The sequence below is a fragment of the Lissotriton helveticus genome, chromosome 1_1 (genome assembly GCF_964261635.1).
Source record: "Lissotriton helveticus chromosome 1_1, aLisHel1.1, whole genome shotgun sequence".
Taxonomy (NCBI): Eukaryota; Metazoa; Chordata; class Amphibia; order Caudata; family Salamandridae; genus Lissotriton; species Lissotriton helveticus.
The window spans coordinates 1,856,871,418-1,856,888,464 of NC_136057.1; the positions used below are offsets into that span (position 1 = coordinate 1,856,871,418).

General features: G+C 42.0%; 1 protein-coding gene across 1 annotated transcript in view; it reads left to right on the forward strand.

Moving 5' to 3' along the window:
* The window catches only part of COLGALT2 (collagen beta(1-O)galactosyltransferase 2), a 230,533-nt gene that overhangs the window by 167,796 nt on the left and 45,690 nt on the right, over positions 1-17,047 (forward strand). Inside the window, exons 5-7 of the mRNA XM_078659220.1 lie at positions 2,015-2,219; positions 4,246-4,365; positions 11,702-11,778. Coding sequence (XP_078515346.1) covers positions 2,015-2,219; positions 4,246-4,365; positions 11,702-11,778 — 402 coding nt within the window. The remainder of the gene's footprint in view (positions 1-2,014; positions 2,220-4,245; positions 4,366-11,701; positions 11,779-17,047) is intronic.

Consider the following 17,047-nt stretch of genomic DNA (forward strand, 5'->3'; position numbering starts at 1 on the left):
CTGGGTTTTGCGAAACCGCACTTTACGTGACGAGCTGGGCTCGTCATGAGCGTGCGAGGAGGCTACGCCATGACGAGCCCAGCTCGTCATGAGCGTCGAAGGGGTTAATATCATGTGTTCAACTTTTTTTTAGCAACATTTTGTCAACAGATATGTTGTGGATTATTTGTTTCTATTCAGTTTAAAGTTGGATTATCCCATGCTAGTATGCCCTGTTATGCCAAATACTAGATCATGTGTCGTCAGAGAGTGGTCAACACTAATTGTTGGCTGTTCGGGCTCGAGAATATAGACAAATCGTATTCTCTTGACTGTTTAGGCTGACTTTCTCTTGCAAAATGCATTCATTTTCAAGCCTTGTGTTTATTTCATAAGAGGATGTTTGTCAACGCCCTTGGGTAGTGATAGCCAAAATATGCAAACAAGGTAGATATTCTTTCCTTTACATAAGACATCTTTCTTCAGATGAATATTCAACAAACAGAACTTGAGCCTAATATCATAATGTTGCAATAAGAGTTTGAAAAGACAATCTTACAACTCTAGACCCATTCTCTCTCAATTTGTGGGCTACAATTTCTAATGCTATGACCACAAATTCTTTTCTGGCCTCTGATATGGTGGTATTATTTAAAATGTTAATGATTAGTGGTGCAGTGAATCACATATGTTATCATCTGGTGTAATTAGATCTAATGTAAAGACTTGATTATTAATTTTGAACAACTCTTGCTTGAAAAATATAAACAAGGCTCAACTATTCTCTTCTTAATTGCAAATTATGCCTCGCAAAAGGGCTAGATAGGTAGAGCCAAAGTCATACTATTTAAGCATGTTTATTTTCATCCACCACCAATCCTATTTATAACATAATTTAACCTCAGTCTGGTAGGGTATGCAGTTATAAAAAACGTACACTTCTCTGAGAAAGGTAATGCTTGTTGCTTGTAGTTATTTTTTAATGTATTTGCAGTATTACATAACATGTATAACATGTACACCTTCAAGGGTATTCGAATGCTTCACACTAAAGAAGATAGTAGGTGGAAATCTGATTATACATATAAAGTATATTAAAATATGCAGTATTTTTGCAACACAACATGGCAATTCTGTTAGAAGAAATTTATCACACAGAGTCATAGACTGAAGATGAAGTAATTGAGAGGGTGGGATAAAACAGCACAAGTTTTTACAAAAAAGGGAGGGTGAGGGAAAGAGTACAGCAAGAAAAATGATGGGAGGACTTATAAGAAGTGTAGGTTATCAAATCACAAAAGAAACAAGGACGAACAGCAAAAGTAACCTAGTAGTATAAGACCAATAGGGAAAACTGGTAACAGAAAGGGCAAATAATATGTAGGAAGAGTCTAGTTAGAAGTGTTTTTTCCAAAGGAGGAGCTTTAAGCTCCTTCTTGCATATTTAATGAGAAGTGGTGGTGTACGGGGAAAAATGGCAATGAGTTCCATATTCTAGTAGTGCGATTGAGTACACTTAAGTCACAAATGCAGTTTTGAAGGCTGGAGGTTCTAAAAGGAGGGGGTTCAGCTCTGTGTAGATAACATCGGAGTAATACTGAGTCCAGGAATTCGTCTTTCTGTCTTTCATTTATTGCTTCTTCCTAAACTTTATTTTATGTAACACATTCGGATGGTGTAATGTTCATATGTCGGGGGAGAGGTGATGTGGGTGATAGATGTTTGCAGTGAGTGCTGAAATATGGGACTGAGTGCTCCAAATTTGATGATTAGCTGGAAGATGTTTGCAGTTTTGAAGGACCTCCTATGTCTCCCTTCTATAATAAATCTTCCCTTACACCTACCCAAGTGTCCTGTCATCATTTGCTAATCATGATTCTTTGTGTTTAATATTGTCCACATCTTTCAGAACTAAAATTTGCTTATATTACATTTTATTTTTGGGACATAGGCAATTGTTGTAAAAGTAAGGCACAATTTAATAAAATCAGGCTGCTGAAGAGAATAAAGTTGTATGTTTCATTATTTATATCAGGGATACTACAAAAGAACACCTGATTATGTCCTAATAAGAGAGTGGAAAAGAATGGGCTGTTTCCCTGTCCCAATGGTACACTCGACGTTTCTCATTGACCTGAAGAAGGAGGCGTCAACGCAGCTTCGATTTCATCCGCCGCACAAGGACCACACTTGGGCTTTTGATGATATCATCGTATTTGCATTCTCCAGCAGACAAGCCGGTATATTTGAGTTTCTATTAAAAGTGTGGATGAACATTGTGGTGAGCAGATGAAGACGTTTATTAATGCAATGATGTTTTTACATAACTACATAAAACATAATTTCTGATTTCATTATTTCAAGTCTGGTGGCTTTTCTACTTCTTTAGGTAATTGAATGAGTGCAAAGTGACCTTTTGCCAACAGAACCTCAGTAAAATATTTTCTTTCTATAATTCAGAAAAACAGGACGTTATGTATGCCTCTGCTCAGAACTGAAGACTTCCCTGGTGCATTATGGGTAATTAGCGGTGTCACCTCTGCTAGATAGATAGGTCCCTTAAGTATCCACCTTCTGGAGCAGCAAAAGCAACTGAAGCTCCAGAAGATCTTTGTTTTCAGGTTGCGGAAGCTTTGTGATAAAAAGTGTAAGAATATCAACTTTAGGTTATACCAATCTAGCCCAAAAGTTTACTTCAGAAAGCACTAAACATTCACAAATGTGTTAAATAACGAGAAAGCATTTATTTACAGGCTAACTGGATTAAAAGTAAAGAAACAAATAAGCTATCCTGCAAAACAATTTAGGAACAAATTAATTTTTTTAATTCATATTGCAACAAATGTGTAAAAATATCGTAAAGTCTCTTCAAAATTCAATATTTTATTAACATGCAGAAGGATTACATCTTAGTACATCAGAATAGATAAGTGCATTCAGAAGTATTTTATTTAAAACTGATCTTTTTAAAAAATGACTGCAGAAAATTAGCATGCCTCCTCACACACTGACAACAATGCCAATAGTGAACGAAGAGACACGTCAGTTCCCACGTGGAACGTTCTGGGAGGTCAGGGTTGTTATTAAACATGGACAACATTATAGTTTATTGAATGAAACACAGTGGGTTTGTACAGCATATATCCTGAACTCAAGTATTTGAAAGGTGCATATATATGTCTTAATAAAGTAAAAAGAGGCAAAGTGAAATTAGGCAATTGCCTAGGATCAAACAATTGGGTCAAGTAGGGAAGCCGGAATTGATTCTAGGTTTTCCGGTTTCACGTTGTGCAATTCTGTTTCATTTCAATTCAATAATCAAGCTACTTCCTTTTTACATTTGTCTCTCCTAAAGTAGCGATAGCAAGCAGCAAAGGCTTACCTGAAGGTGCAGTAGAGATATAGCGATTCAATTACACCATAACACAGTATTGTCAAATCTATGACTCTTCCAGAGACTAGGGGCTTAATATAGTGGGCAGTATGGAAAGAAACCCTCAAAATAACTCCATGACTTACTGACCACACCATGTCTGTGATTTGCTTCCCGTACGCACACCTTAACCCGCACCACAAAGCCCTACTCCCACTGTGCTGTCATTAATGAGGCTCTTAGCCACACCACAGACGATAGTTTGTGTCCCCTGGGACTCTCCTGTTCCCGATCCACAAAGAAACAGCAGAACTTCAATTTATGCTTTGAGGGAGCTACAAAAGACTAGTCCCTTCCAGGATGTATTTGTGCCTTATTGTGCAATTGTGTGATTCCCGATATAAGTTTAATTAATGTATTCAATAAAAGATCATACACTAAAATTCAACTACTAAACCACTCTCACAATTCCAATGTCACTCAAGATAATCATTGGTTTAACCCTTGACCTTTAACCTCATCCCCCGGGATTTGTTACTCAAACTGTCCCTGGTGGAAGTATCTCTGATGATTTGTAACAAAGTTACATGTTCCCTGCATCCCAATTGCCCCTAGGTGTGTGATGCACTTTTCCTTTTTTATAGGAACTATCTGGTACAAGCCTTACTCTTCAACTGGTCCACCTACCCTCCTTCAGAGCAGTGGATCATTTTCGCGGAGATTGCTCATAATTTTTAAATAATCTATACGAAAAGAACAGTGTGAAATATCGTGTTTATCTCCCAGACAAATTAGGCTCATTGTAATGACAATAGTTAGAAAAGCAATACAGAAATCCACAAAACTGTATACAAGATATGAAAGGCGACCCGTTTCACTTTTGTATTTTGCAGATGTACAAATGCATATCTGCAACAGAGAACACTACGGCTACCTGTCTGTGCCACTGAAATCCCACCAGTCTCTCCAAGAGGACATTGAGAACTTCATCCATGTGCAGACCGAAGCAATGAGTATGTATTTTCTTTTCTATCTGATCCGATTTCTGAGATTCGATTTCAAGTATTTTTTTCAGTGGGCTGACTATGGACATTTTTAAGCTAAACAATTCCAACATGTCTAAAAATTTGAATATTTAGGTTTTATTTTTTAACTTTGTCTATAAAACTTATAAATGAAGAAAATAAGTAGAACCATGTTAAAAACCTTTCCAAAAGAGTTGTCAGTTCTGCACAGAGCCGGCTCTAGGGCGGTGCGACCGCCTGTGCCACCGCACCGGGTGATTGATTCAAGTGGGTAGGGCGCAGTTTTGGTAAGAAATTTTCTGGTTTTAAAAGCACCTACTGCTGCGTTTCTGGGCTCCAGCAATTTTCAAGTAACAATAAAAATGTCAAGATAACTCCTGTGATTAATATTCTTCCTAGAGTGAGATCAGAGTTTTGTCTAGTAGAGGTTTTGACTCCTCGTACTCATCGTAAGGTAGCGCAGAGTGTGACTTTTTCCTGCTGCAAAGAACTTGTACCACGCAGATCACAAAGTGCATATAATATGAATTGGTCGATGCGTTATTGCTTTTGTCAGAGAGATCCTATTGTTAATTGAAGTTTATAAGTTACAAAATATAGAACAGTGAGATATTAACTGTTAAAGAGCTCCATGCAAACTGCAAGGTAAAGATTAGAGTGTTATGAATTTTTCCTCAGTTTTTCAATATCCTAATGTTGCAAAAAGGGTTCATTTGGGTAGGAATCAATTCTTAATATTAAAGAGAACCCCCAACCATGGTGTTAGGTTTAATATTCTAAGTTTGTTCTTCTCCTGACCAAGCACTCTTAAACTATACTGCCTACCAGTATGGCTGACATGTGACACCTACACCTTGTAGTTTTCTGTGTTACGCAACGTTTTCTATATACTGATTTACAGCTGTATGATTGATTGTTTCTGTGTAATGTGTGTGTGATGTAAAGTGCTCTCAAACCCTACACTGGTTTGTGTGGTGCTAAAAAACGAATTAAATACACCTGAGAGAGAGTGGTTATGGAGGCTTGAGGGGTACTGTTAAAGGGTGGTAGTGAGGGAATCCGTGGTGGAGGCGGTCATTGGGGCACGCCAACAAACAATGTTGCACCAGGTGCCACCAGCGCTAAAGCCGGCCCTGGTTCTGCAGATTGCACTGGCCACGCATTTCACACTTGTCAGCGTGAAACCCAAATCAGGTCTATTCACCCACGAAGCCACCAAGCAAGTATTTCTAAATCACACTATAAAAGTGTGACTGAAAGCCTATAGTGAGCGTCCAGCTGCACACCTTACAATGGTCTTTTCTGACAAATATAATCACGTGCATCATTACAGTCAGCATTTCTTTACAATAATATTAATTGATGTGTCACAGAAACATTGTTTTTATATCTACTATATATCATTTATTTATTCCTAAATATAATTCTCCTGAAGTTCTGCTTTTGATGGCAAGTTAATGGTTTAACATTCATTATCCAGAGTTGTAATATATCTGTGTCCTTTAATATGATGCAGCAATAGGAAGCTTTTTTAACGCATAAAGATACCATATGAATGTTTGTTTTTGCCTGTTATGTTCATGACAAGGCGTTGGAAGGGTTGCATAAAAACGTCCACTATAAGTCATCTTACTTTTCATAAAATAAATTTTCCAATAACGTGCGTTTTCTCACAACTTGTGGCTCTCTATGTATCTATTCTGCACAAAGGAGAAGAGGAAAGCACACTAAAGTACAATCCCTGGTCAATGAATTGCAACTGTGATTACTCAGTGGGAATAAACGGAAATAAAGCAGTGGTGTTCTGGAACTAAATGAAAGTATGCTTCCCTTTAATGTCCGATCTCGATTTTCCATTCCCCGTTTTAAGGCCTTGTTTCATTGTAAGGGCATTGATTTGCAATGCCAAGGGGGACCATTTCTTTATTGGGGCAATTTACAACTTTGGAATACACCAAATATTATCTTCTTCCGTATTAATAGCTACAGCACTGTCATCGAGTGGTTCAAAATGGCAATTAAAACCGCCCTCCCACAAACTTCAGGACACCCCCTGGGGCTGTGTTATTTAAAGCTCAATAGTGGGGGACTCGGGAGGAAGAGCTACGCTAGCAACCAAGATGGCCGCATAAGCTCCCGGCTCAGCCGACCTCCGCCAGTTGCTCACGAATCCTGGCGATTATCCTGATTTCTCACCGGACTCCCGTGCAGCTGATGTGTTCCTGACTCTAAAGGTGCAATCCCGGAATTTCTAGCTGCTTGAATAACGAAGATACGCCGTGTTCCATTCTCGGCCTAACTCAGAGTTGAAGCCGGGGCCTCGATTTCTAACCCAGCCGGGTTGGAGTTGAATAACATCGGCCACGGGACGTGGATAGCGTCCGGTCTCCCGAAGTGGAGTGTTTCTTGTCCGTTTTGGAAGGTGGATCGGTGGCAGTTTTCTCTCGCAGCTACGGCGGCGTGACACATCGGTTGCTGTGGTCGGGGAGCCGCTGCCCGGAGGCCCCGTTGGGCTCCCGGCGTCGATGGGCTTGGTTCCTCGCTGGCGGCGACGGTGTTGAGATCGCGCTTTTGAGAGTGCCCACAGTTGTCATCGTATTTGCCTGTGCCTGGTGCCCCGGAGTAGTCGACCTCCGGGGTTCAGAGACCTGCTTGGTCGCTTCGTGAGAGGCGATGGAGCGGGTGGAATGTATACCGTCGCTGCATACTGTAATGGCCGCCATTGGCGAGCTCCATTCACAGGTCACCGCCATCATCCAGAGGATGGTCGTAACGGTCGATTTCATCTGCCGGAGACCGGACCCCGACCCTTTGTTGGTTCTGGAACAAGCTGTTTTGCCCGCGGAGCAAGAAGCGTCTGAGATGGAGGGCCCCGCACTGAAGCCAGACTTGGTATCTTTTGTCGGCCCCCGAACGACTGCTAGCAAGCCCCGGACTATCGAATCTACATCATTGCCCTGTGTCGATACCGCCCGAGATGGACATGGATGATCTTATGTTTCAGAGCGAGTTCTCCAGTGACTGTAGGATTATTACCTCACCCTTTTTCTCCTGGATGGTTCAAATACGCTCTAGCGATTTATCTTTGGTGGACAGCGGACATCGTTTGACTCTTAGACTTTGTGTACTATTATCCTGGCCTCAATCCTTCCGTACTGACTTTGAACTTTCTCAACATTTTGATACTCTCATTGGGATGGCGGATCGAGCGGACAGGGCTTGCATGAAAAATCGCAGTGGCCAGGGTTGACTTTGACTGGATGGGTTTGAACAATGACTTCATTTGATACGGGATTTGTAACCTATACTAGCGCGGGAGTCAGGTGGTTCTTACAAGCTCCCCCCCCGTCTGATTTTAATCGTTGCATTGTATTATTCTGGATACGTGTAGGGGCGGGTTGCTACTGGCGGGGGGTAACGGAGACCGGGGGCCTGTTTGATGTTTCCTCCTCCACTCTTTCTTTTTCCTTCTTTTAGGTCTAGTTCCGGGGCGACAGGCACACTGCTAGTGGGGATGGGCCGTAGCCATTGCAGGGTGGGGAGGATTGGGGAGGGCTTTGTTATTTTGCCTTAGTTTAGTTCTATGGCCTTTTTTTCTTTCCCTTTTTCTTTTACAAGAGACGGGTTGTTATTCCTGTATTAATTTTCTTATATATCGGGGTGTCTGATTTGTCTTCATTATCCTGAACTATGGGTGGGTGAGCCCTGCTGGCTGCTACTTCGCTGGATTGTTGATCGTACTTCTCCTTATTGATGTACCGAACTAAGTTAACATTGCATACTCCTTAGAATTGAATTTTCCACATTGATTTATTCGCTCACCTATCGCAATATTGTATTCTATGTATGACACCCGATATATGTAAATTCCTCTTGTTTTCTTCAATAAAACCCTTAAAAAAAAAAAATAGTGGGGGACTCATGTTTAGCTATATCTGACTTCAGGTACACATTATAGAAATAGGCTACTTGAGTCATAGTAGTCAATGAGACACAGAGGATGTCTGGAGAAGAGACCAGGATTTCCTTAACCTGGCAAGATAAACCCATATTAGCCTAGGTCTCCCTGAGGGCCTACCCCCGCTGCTAGATACAGTCCATTGCTGAAATTGGCATCTCCTGCACAATGAAGTGGCCTTAGAGACCAAGTTTCCTGAAAGAAACAAATAGAATGTTGGTCTATATATTTTGCCCATTCAGGAATGTCAATTTTGGATGCTATCCCGGCTATATTCCAAGATAGTATTTTGGCAGGGATGATTGGATCTATTGGTTGCAACTCTTGATGTTTTGTTAATCCCAAACATTTTGCACAAACTTGTTCGGCCAGGGGTAGAGATGGAACACAGAGATCTACCAACCTTTGCTTTTGAGTTTCACAAAGTGGCTGCCTAATCTCACTTTGAAATATCTGAGGGTCTAAAGAAACTGAATCCGCTCATTCTAGACCCCCTGAAAATCTGCCAATAACATTCCGCGTGGGCCCACTTGCCTCTACAGTGGCCTTTAACTCTTCACCCAGAGGTCCCTTATTACAATACCCTTTCAGTAGGGAGCTCTGGACAAGTTTTCCCTTCTCATCAATAGAATCTTTGCCTGCCTTGCAGGTCCCCCCTCCCCACCCTATATCCTCTCCCACTGATGAGCACATCATGGGGTTGCCACTCCTACCGGGTGGCACGAGTCACTCCACCCCTTCCAAAGCATCGAAACCATTCCTGGTGGGGTTTGTGAAACCATGTGAACTAGTTACATGATCAGTGTGAGCCATTGTTGGTGCCAAAACTGCAATTTACAGGCCTTTGAGCAGGGTTATCAAAACCCCTATGGCAGGTTGGTTTATAAAAGTATCCCAGTGGAAATAACTCTAAATTAGACTCTCTCCAGTGTTGTCAAGGGGGGGCCAGATAACAAACTCTGCACTACTTGGGGGCACCTGAGAATTATAATGATACAATCACCATGCCTGTCCTTTGGCCCAGGCCCCAACCATCCCACTCTCCATGCATAGATCTCAATTGCCATATAGAAAGGGAACTTCTTCTTTTGGGCCAACCCATTCAGACATTTATTTGTCAGCTCTTCCTGGCCCTCCCTCTGTTTTACATTCAGCTGTGGAATTCCATCCAGAACAGCGACATATGGGCAGCATGCAGGTGGGAAGATCGATCAGTGGCTGCCTCTGTTGGGGGGGGTGGCGAGGTTTTTAACATAGTTGCCACTTTCACTTCAGCTCCCCAATTATCAGTCATTGAGGCCCCATTAATTGATACACCCTTTGCTGCACATGAAGTACCCCCAGCGACTGTCCGTTTACCATAGCTGGTAGAAGCATCATTGGGCACAATGTCTATGATCGTAAGCTGCGGGATTCCACCATCCTTGGCCTGATTAACTTGTTGGTTGGAGATAATGCCCTGGGCACCCTCCAGTGCTCCAGTTCGTGAAACACGAAGCTTGTTTTTGCTGTATAACAAAGTCAAGCCCCCTTTCAATACCTTCCAGCCACACCAATAATGAAGAAAGCTCTTTACGCACAAAGACTTTGATTTTCCAAAATAGGATTCCATGAGGTCTACCGCCCATAGGGGTTTATGCGCAGTGTCCTCCAGGTGAGTATTAGTAGGGTCTAGGACAGTCAAATCACCATGGGTGCTTGTGGGGGCCAATGAAACCTGAGAAGTGTGATGCTGTCTAGGCCACTCGGCCACTTAAGCAAACTGGGATATATCTTTCGGTCTCGCCCCCGCTGGGTTAGAGTTGGAGGCGGGATTTGAATCTTCATAGCTTCTATACTGTCTGTCCTCCCCATACGATCACCTGTAATATCTATACTGGTTGGGCTGCACATTGAAGAACCGTTATGAACTGGGTCATCTGGCATTCCCAGCGAAAGTTGCCTCACAGTAAGGTCAATTTCAGTGGAGATAATACCCATAGCCAGTTTTTATCAATACTAGTTGCTATTTAACAAGTCGTCCCTTTTTTGGGGGGGGGGGGAGGGGGGCCTCTAGGAGCTTTTCTTTTGCCCATACTGCTTAAGCAATATCAATAATTCTCAGGGCCACAAAAGAAATAACAATATGCACAGACTAGCTTCTAAAATTAATATGTAGCACTTAATCCCAATTTCACAATGTTAGAGGCCCAGCCTCCTTCGGGCTCTGATAGGCACAGACAGGCCCACCCTTGGTTTGGGCGCAACCCGCACTGCGGGAATCGGTGTAGTGCTATATGTGCCTATGGGTTTGGTCTCCTCCCCCAACAGGTGCTGGCAATTGCGATGAGCACTGGGACAGGTAATCCCCTCCAGAACAACTATACTGGCAGATTTATTTGCATCTGTGTGTGGGTAAATATCTAGAGATAGATAGATGGATAGATAGATGTACAGATGCTGGTATGACTGGTAGGTTATTGTCCCGGCAATACAATAATTAGAAAAAACACCTAAAGTTGTATTTTATTCCCCTTATCAGAACATACTTTAAGCAGTTAATGTTAGAAGAAAACATTTTGAAATGTGCTCTAGAGCTGCCTTAATGATCCAGCTGATAACGTAAGTAAAGAAAGACAGAAAGGCCACATTAAAATAAATAGACAATGTCATATACAGTTCTACTTCAGAATTATGTTGGGGCCTTTGGAGACTATTAAAAAGTGAACAGAGGGCCGGTATTTTTCTCTGAGAAAGGTGACAACCTTACTTACCTCTGTCCCAGTTTTTTTGCTGCCTCTTCCCTTCTCAGAGGAGCAGTGCCCTGTGGAGGACGCTCTCACTGAGGGGACTCACACGTTCTTGTAAGGTCCCTGCCATGCTGGGGTTGAAGAGAAACAAATACATTTTGTTTCTCTTCACTTCTCGGTCTGCGCCTGGCAGCTCTGAGCATGCTGCACACTGCAGCTTCTTTAGAGAGACACAGCACTGCACAGACAAGTTGAGGGGGCCCCCTTCATACATAAAAGACTTTGGGGCCCCTATGCTCCGCAGGGGCTGCGAGGGCGCCCATTACGCCCCTGAACTAACCAACTCTGTTTAAAGAATATCAAAGTTAGTTATGACTCAAAATTCATAGTCTGGACCACTGGATTCATGACTCAGAATTTCCAGCTGTGCACTCTATATATATCACTTCACTACGTTTGATTACGTTAGCTTAGTATTTTCGTAGCCAAAGTTTACTAAAATCCGTAGACAAATAAAAACATTTTTTAACTTCAAAAAACTCAAACACAGATGCTTAAACTACGGTGAGTGCTAACTAATGTCATTAGGGAGGAACAAAAATTAAAATAACTTTCTAATGTTCTGTATTTGTTTCAGTTGATCGTCCACCCATGGAACCATCGCAGTATGTTAACCTACTACCAAAAAGCTCAGACAGGATGGGCTTTGACGAGGTAAGCGAATTAAAGACTTTATACACTTGCATTTTAAATTCAGAATCTTAGATCTGTACTATCATTGTGGCCTATATTTAGAAGAAGAAAATCTAGAGAAGTCTTAAGCTCCTATTCTACACTGTCTTCTCATGAGAGCTTAATCTCTTAGGAGGAAATGGGGAAATGTCATTTGTCACTGGTATTTTCTCCTTGTGGTTTTCATGAGAACATATGGTTGATGTTATTGCTATTATATCCTTTTAATCTGGCTGGAAATGTACTAGGATGTAGGTCTAGTAGTGAAAAAGTGCATCTCACAACTAAAATTCACTCTCACAGCTTTGCATCACTTTGCCTATTTCTGTTGGCATTAGTATTAGTAGGATAAAAAGATCAATGACTAGAGCATTCGAAATAAATCTCAGTAGGAGTTTCCTTCAGGTTAAGGTCTTTGGTCTCTTCACAGAACAGTGGCGGAAGACTTCAGCTATACCATGCAAGCCCAGAGAGCATCACCATCCAGTAATAAACAATGCAACATTGGAGAACGCAAGAAATAGATTAAACAAGCTTTGGCGTAGCCAATAGGTCCCTCCTTTGGGACCTTATATGTATTTAGCCATGCAGCACATTATTCTGGGTGCTACAGCATCTACTGTTACTTCATGTGGCAATGGTGAAAGGCCACACATACCCAAGGACGGACTTCTGTGCTATTGATTGAAAATATGGTAAAGGCTCTTCAAAATTGAAAAAAGTGTATTTCTTTAACAACAAAGCTAAAAAGAGCACAAAAAGGTACACCTTTATCAAAATTTACTTGCATCGAATCATGATTCTAACTTTACAGACTGCGTAAATATTATGACTCATGTCTAAATGGGTACATATAATAAAGATGCCACTTTGTTTCACGTGTAACACTGGTACTTTTACATTTGCAAGACACATAGTTGTCAAGTGGCCCACGCCATGTGCTACATCTCGGCGTCATTTTGACTTTTTATCTACCTGGGCCTAATTATCCATTATTTGTAAGTTTGCTTTGCCTTTAGAACCCAGATGAATCCATGGTATCCATTCTCGTACTCTTTACATTTGTGTAATACAAAAACGTGTTTTTGCTTCAAGTATCGAAATGCCTTACAAATACGCCATAATCATGGAAGTCGAATTCAGTTGAAGAAAGGCGCGGGGTGTCCGTGTCGGCTGCGGAGTGGTTAGTTTCAAAGATTTAACTACCGCAGTGCCTACAGGTCATTGGGTGCTATCTGTGTATAACAAAGTCAGGTCCATAACAGGGCATTAAAACAGAGCAACAGTACTATTAGGTGACAGTACTTGACGCATAACAATGTTACATTTGGCAAGAGAACGGAACCCCTATTAAACACATATGTGAAAATAATCGATGTAGTGCCAAACTGCACTGACAATACTAGGGACGGACTGGGACAGACTATTTTCCCAGGCACCGAAATAAAAATGGCCCCATTAATAAATAGATACCTTAAATAAGGAAGATGTATAAGTCACAGGGAGTGAGGGTTGCATGCACAGGTACACACACGCACAAACACACACATACATATTTATATATGGTACAGCAGTGATTTCCTGCACTGGAGCTAAAGCCAAATAATGCCTGCCAACCCTGGTGTGATAACAGCACCTAGACACCTTTACCTGCATCTGCACCTCTCGTGCCTCCTGCAGCATTCGTAGAGCGAGATGGTGGAGGTGTACTTCGCGTCCCCTGTCCGCGAAGTCCTGCACCTAACCTAGTCCTGCACCTCTATTGCCAGTGCAAGGCCCGGCTCTCGGGACACGTAATCCAGTCACATGACTGCTGCTGTAACCGAAGCACACTACAACAAAGATGCCTGCTCAAATGTCAGTTTGAAGCTTTGCTCGGATAATATAGTGTCTGTTACTTGACATGAGCAGCATCGACATTTTAGACAACAACAGATATTTACTCTCAAAATCAAGGAAAATCGTTTTTAGATTTCCACATACAACAGGATTTTTTTCAAATTCATCAAGCGGTATATATTTCAGCTTTTGCTGTTGTTGGGGGAGTAAACATGCTTCCCGCTCTGCCTCCAAAAGCACACACGCTACCTCCAAAACAAATAATGCATATAAAACCTGAAGCACTGGTCCATGAAGCAGGTAGTGTGCAGCTAAAACAAAAGCCGCATGGGATCAAAAAACCTAATTAAACAAATTTTGTTTGCACACACTACCTTCCGGTTGGCTCTGCCTCCACAAGCACACACGCCCCTCCTCTAAAATAAAAAATATAATGCATATTAAACATTAAGGGGCCCATTAGGCTCACGGGCGGATCACCACCGCCCGCATGGCGGTGGCGATTTGCCCGTGATCCTAACCCACCAGCCACCCATTTCTCCCCCGCCATATTACTATGGCGGGGAGGACCGCGGCGGACGAAAAGACCGTCCGCCGCTTTTCCGCCCGGTCAAAGAGTTGACCGGGCGGAAAAGGGTTTAATATGGTGGCGGTGTCTGTTAGACACCGCCAGCCATATTAACATGGGTGCGCCACGGAAAGGCACACGGGGATTGACTGCGGGGGCCCGTTGCGGGCCCCCAGGAACTTTGGGGGGTGCACATGGGGGGTACCTATGGTACCCCCAGCAGTTCCATGCACAACATGGAAGTGCACAACATGCCTTCCTGGCATTGTGGCGGGCGGTGCCAGGAATGCAGGATGCGCCCACCACTATGGCGGGCGCATCCTAATTGCCCCCACGGGACCCCCGCCCTTATGGCGGGCGGTCCCTTTTACCGTGAGGATCCGCCCGCCATCCTAATGATGCCCTAAGTGAGGCGTCTGGGAAGCAGGATCCGTGCTGCTAAAGCAAAAGCTGTGTGGGCTCAAAAAACATAATTAAACAAACCTTTTTTACACACGGTACGTTCCGGTTGGCTCCGCTTCCAAAAGCACACCGGCTCCCCCCTCTAAAAAAGAAATGCATATTAAACCTGAAGCACGGAGTCCGTAAGCAGAGTGCTGTGCTGCTAAAACAAAAGCCATGTAGATTCAAAAAGCATACAATTAAACAAACTTTGTTTAGACATGCTACCTTCCGGTTGGAACATGTAAATGCAGTCAGCTGAGCACATTTTGCTAGAAAAGGCCCAAAACACCCCATTCCGAAAACACGAGCAAGAAGAAATAAAAATAGTATGCTGCATCGAACATAAATAAACAGAACAAAAGGAGTCCAATTAACTGGGCCAGTCAGCTTGGGAGGGATCCAAACTTCAAAAGGAGGAACAATTACAACCAATACACCACTGAAAAGCAAGGTTTTCAGAACAGCATACAAACGAACACATGGAAAACGATGGCATGCTCAAATTCCATAGAATACATATAGCTGCCTAGGCGAGACCTAAAAAGGATATCATGAATATAGATCCAGAAACTACCAGTTTCATACATATACATTAGACCGAAAATAAAAAATGCAAAGGCACATTACTTTTTCTGGGCTTTTCAAAACTTACTCCAGATAGAGCTTACAATAATCAAGAATTTGGCTATTCAAGATGGCCACTATCTCAATGCTGGCCTTTTCTTAGATACCATAATATATTTAGCATCAACAATACAATCAAATTTGTCATTGTGATTTAGGCAGCAAACAAGGACCTAATGGTCTAGGCGCTCATTACTCACCACAAAAAGACTAAATAGACCTCCAACAAAACTCTGAAACCTACCAACTCCTCACTTGTGGGTGGCTTCCTCCTGACATATATCCAAATTCATTTATACATCAGAAAGGGCCACCTGTGCCAGTCATCTGTGATATTATTTTCAACTGGCAAACCAGTGTTAGCCGCGGTTCCAACTAACATTTTGGCTAATACTTAGGTGTAGTATTTGATTCTTGCCTGGTTACACCATCCTATGAATTTGTTTTCATTCCTAACTCTCAATTATTCATTAAGTCTGGGTTTTAGCTTTGAATGTCCCGGACATGTCAACCTACATGGAAGGAGCAGCATTTGCTCCCAGGTTGTATCACCGCACAATTAAACAATTCGACGCAGGTGCACACGTCTATGTCTGGCGAAGGACTTTATTTTTGTAGTTTGCATATCCTTCCTTTTATCTGCTCAGATTCTGAAATATAGTCTTGGAGATCTTTTGTGAACTTAAATAAGATCAAATGCAGGAAGTAAAATGCCCAGTAGGTGGGATGTAGAAAACCTGGGCAAAAGGTCCTAACTGAGGAGACGATGTTTGGGGATATTGGAAAGGGATGTTTCAGGCAGTGTTCATGGAGAGAGTGATAACACAGTTAAAGGGACCATATACTACCATAGAATGACAAAATCATCTGTAGTATTGTGTAAAGTTTTGGAATTGACGTCTTCTCAGAAGTAAAACTGTAAGCCCTTAAGTGCAGCAGTGGAAACTCCAGAGGAGCTGCCAAAATGTGAGATGATGTGGTTGAATCAGATTTCCCGTCACAGGTACTTTTTGTACAGTATCTCTGACTGAAGGCAACAAACACAATAAAGTTTGTACTTCAAGATCAAGAAAGCAAAGAGACAATAAATGACTCCCTTTTTATGCTTATGCCGTTAGACTGAGGGATTTAAGGGGCCATTAAACAATACAGCTCATTGGATGACATCAAGAATTTTCATGAGGGAAATGGAAAAGTTTCGTATGAATAGTACTCCCTTGACACTGGAAGACTTTTACATTTCCAAAGTAAAAGGTTGCTCAGATTCTCCCAATTAACACATTAAACTGGGATATGTAAGTAAGTAAACAAATAATCAAGCTGATTTGACGGTAGAGCTGGATGATCCTCTCCTTAAAATGCAGAGATTTTACAGAGGCTGGTATAATAATAATTATAATAATAATAATAATAATAATAGCAATTATAACAAAACCAAGTTGTCTCTAGTGCTTTAATACCAATTGTTGTTAACTGAGAAAATATAAGCTCCAAATAAAACCAGTATTAGCAATACCAACATGTCTGGTTTGTAACTGAAGGTGCCTCTTCAGTCACTGGTGATTTTAGGCACTTACTAGATCATAACTCATGCATACTGTGAAACGTCCTTGCACTTATGTACCCATACATCGACCCTCTGCATCGTTTTGGCATTCACCCTCGTATCTATCCACGATAAGACTCTCACACAGTCTGAACAAGCATAGGCAAGATACATGAAAAGAATAAAAGTAGAAAAAGGAAAACCTGCAACAGCCAAAACTTCGCTAGCAT